The sequence below is a fragment of the Trypanosoma equiperdum genome, assembly GCF_001457755.1.
Source record: "Trypanosoma equiperdum strain OVI genome assembly, contig: ctg_1098, whole genome shotgun sequence".
Lineage (NCBI taxonomy): Eukaryota > Euglenozoa > Kinetoplastea > Trypanosomatida > Trypanosomatidae > Trypanosoma > Trypanosoma equiperdum.
The window spans coordinates 4,866-7,895 of NW_027123058.1; the positions used below are offsets into that span (position 1 = coordinate 4,866).

The 3,030-nt window shown below is 48.3% G+C and overlaps 2 protein-coding genes across 2 annotated transcripts; both read right to left on the reverse strand.

Annotated features, from left to right (window-relative positions):
* Nucleotides 1-230: 230 nt before the first annotated feature.
* TEOVI_000841900 (uncharacterized protein) lies at nt 231-1,757 on the reverse strand (the record flags this gene model as incomplete). Its single annotated transcript, XM_067220257.1, has 1 exon — nt 231-1,757. The coding sequence occupies one exon, from the start codon at nt 1,755-1,757 to the stop codon at nt 231-233; it is 1,527 nt and encodes a 508-aa protein (XP_067076358.1).
* Nucleotides 1,758-1,979: 222 nt separating this feature from the next.
* On the reverse strand, nt 1,980-2,876 carry TEOVI_000842000 (uncharacterized protein; the record flags this gene model as incomplete). Its single annotated transcript, XM_067220258.1, has 1 exon — nt 1,980-2,876. The coding sequence occupies one exon, from the start codon at nt 2,874-2,876 to the stop codon at nt 1,980-1,982; it is 897 nt and encodes a 298-aa protein (XP_067076359.1).
* Between the last annotated feature and the right edge of the window lie 154 nt (nt 2,877-3,030).

Sequence of the window (3,030 nt, forward strand, 5' to 3'; positions counted from 1 at the left end):
TTACATTTTTTTTTTTAAAGTACAACTCCATGAAACAATACCATAAAAGGAAGAATAGGAAAATCAAGGTTTCCTAATTTTGAAGAGGTAAAGCAGACGAGGGGGAGGAGGAGGGCTGAGAACACAACTGCTTGGGTACATAAAACACTAGAAACAACCAGACACATGGGTCCGCCCTGTGCATTTAACCGTACACTCGGTTCCAAAAGAGACGTCGGTTCCGTTCACGTTCAAACCTCCTTTTCTGTAATGAAGATTGACGGATCGCCCTTAAGTGCGCGTAGCTTTTGCGCAGCCGCAATCTCGATTGAATTGAGTTGCTCGGGTTTGATTACAGATCTCGCGTCGTACAGAGACGGTAGAGCCCCGGTGGAGGGTGAGGCACACCGTGAGCTGTGTAGACCGTTACTCTCGGATTGAGTGTTCGACGTTTGTTCTAGTGAAGAAGACATACATTGCTGTTTCTTCGGTAAGTCAGTGCGGAGTGCATTTTCCTCCAACTTATTTATCTTATTTTCCATCTCCGTGATGGTGCCTAAAAGTGCAACCCAGTTTTGCTCCATGGTTGTGGCGTAATGCTGCAGGTCCTTGACGGAATAAATCTCGGCTCGTCTCTCTGGTCGCCTCGTCATGAGATTTCGAAGCGCCTTCACTTCCTCCCGAATGTCATCCTCAGGCTTACGCTCGTTGACGCCGCGGTATATCAATATGGGCGGTGGTGCGAAGTCATCAACAACTTTTTGCGTGCTTCGCATATCCAGTGTGCCCTGATAAGCCGAGGCACTAATCAATAATGACGGATCATAAATGCGGTTTGCCCACTCCCCTCCCATTACCTCGTAGTGCGAGGAAACAATAATGGAGAGCGTTGCTGCCGTCTGTACTGCCATCTCTTCATTTCGTTGGGTAAAGGGACAAGGAATGACAGGGGTGCCAAGCAAATGCAACACGCCTAAAACCGAGCGCTGTACCTCGCCGTAACGCGTGAAGACGGGCACAAGGAGCTGTGCGGCGTTGGATGTTTCGATTAAATCGACAAGCGGAGAGTTTTCCGAGGCTCTAGGATCAAACGCACCCGGCCGCGGCTTCAGATTCAGCGCAATCCCGGCTTCACTCACTGCACATGGTATGGAGGTCTCACCAACACGATAGGGAGCTGAGTTTCGAAGTCTAGACACGTCACGGCCAACTACAAAAGGAGCAACAAGCTCGGCGGATACGGCGCCAGGCGGAGGTATCCACAGTAGTGCGACGGCAGCACGTGTGCGGATTGCCACACTCTCCAAAACGCAATATATGCTCGCTGACACAAGCTCAAGAGCGGAGTTCATCTTTCGTATCTTATGGCTGGGGACAGTTCCATTAAAAGTGGCCCTCGGTGAGCACCCACCATATGAATGGCGTGGGATGGTTGGTGTTGTCATTTGCGTAGCCGGTGAGTGTATGTGATTTTCTTGTTTGATATTGGGAAATGACGTGACCAACTCCCCTTGTTCCTGCAGGTTCCGTCGCTTTGCGGCCTCTTGACCCCCCTTATCTTGCTTTAGAGCCCCAAACTCCTGGTGAATTGCGGAGCACAACTCACGTAGGGCTCCTCTAAGCTGAAGGACTTGATGAGTCCCTTCAGCCGTTTCCACCTTCATCTCGTTAACGATATTGTGTATTTCGTCGAGACGGTGTGAAATAATATCACTAAAGGAACATTGACCTAATGAGGAAGGTGGAAATGCGTGTCGACAACTATAACAAAGCTGCATTCCTTCACTTCTTTTTTCTTTTTTTTAAAAAAACAACAACAGCATACAAATGAAGAAAGGAAAGAAAAATGCGCAAATGACAAGTCGAGGGCATAAAGGAATTGCAACCAACGCTGGGAATATAGATAACGGTAACCCACCGGCACCTTCGGAAACTATTCCGCCCAATGGGAATAAACTCTCCGCTTCTCCGGTTGTCGTGCTAAGAAAATGACAATACTTTTACCAATCAATAATGAAATCGTCGGTGTACGTTTTTTCTGTTCCCTCAAGTACGTTTTCTGGGGAACCCACCAAACCCTTGTCATCTTCCTTTTCACCAACCGCTCCTTCAGCAGGTAGTGGCAAACTTTCCACCATATCCGACTTCTGCGCGTGTGACTCCTCCTTGAAATCAAAACTAAACTCAACATCTGCATTCGCGGTCCCTCCGGGATCTGTTGCCACTTCTGAAGTGGGAAGAAGTTGCAGAGTGCCTGCCTCCAGCTGACGGAGTGTTTCCTCTTCTTCCTTGTCTAACTTACGGTTCCGCGCCTGTTGTCTTTTCTCCTCCCTTTTCTTCAGGCGGGTGTTGAAGGTTGCGAGATCTATACTCGTCCGCGATGCCAAAGCGGCGCGTACATCAGCTGGTCGCCTACGAAGTTCGCGGTGGTAAAGCCGCTTAACCTCATCGCGGGATTTGTCCGTGTATAGAACTGCAATGGCATTGAAGTCGGTTCCATACTGTGAGAGGAATTTATAAAAGTCTACCAACTCTTCTTCTGTCCAACTAAATCGCGATCGCTTTCGCCAACCGAACAATTTTTTTGCGTTTTCTTCCTCCTCACTATCTTCGTCCATCTCTTCCTTCTGCTCCCTGTCATCATGATCTCCCTCATTTTTTTTCACGGCAACTGCTCGATGTTGCGTTCTTGCCGTCATCACGAGCTTTTGATTAGCCTGTATCGCTTGCCGTATGGGTCGCTGCTGGTTTGGTGGTAACGTCGTTGGTGGAAGCTGCTCCACGGGAGTGCTTGACAGCGCTTGCAGGGGAATATCATTGTTTAGGCACGGAACTGCGCCGTGCTCGTCATTCTCATCAGTAGGATTTGGCGGAAAATCGAAGTCACTGTAATCCATCAGTGTTTTGCATAATGCGTAAGAGGTGGGTTCTAACAGGTACGCGTGGGGTGTGTTCCGGGATAACAACACTTCTACTGTGGAACGCAATCAATAGACAACAATTTCTTAACGGACTTAAAGCGGATTTTTTTTCCAATGAAAAATAAGCAAA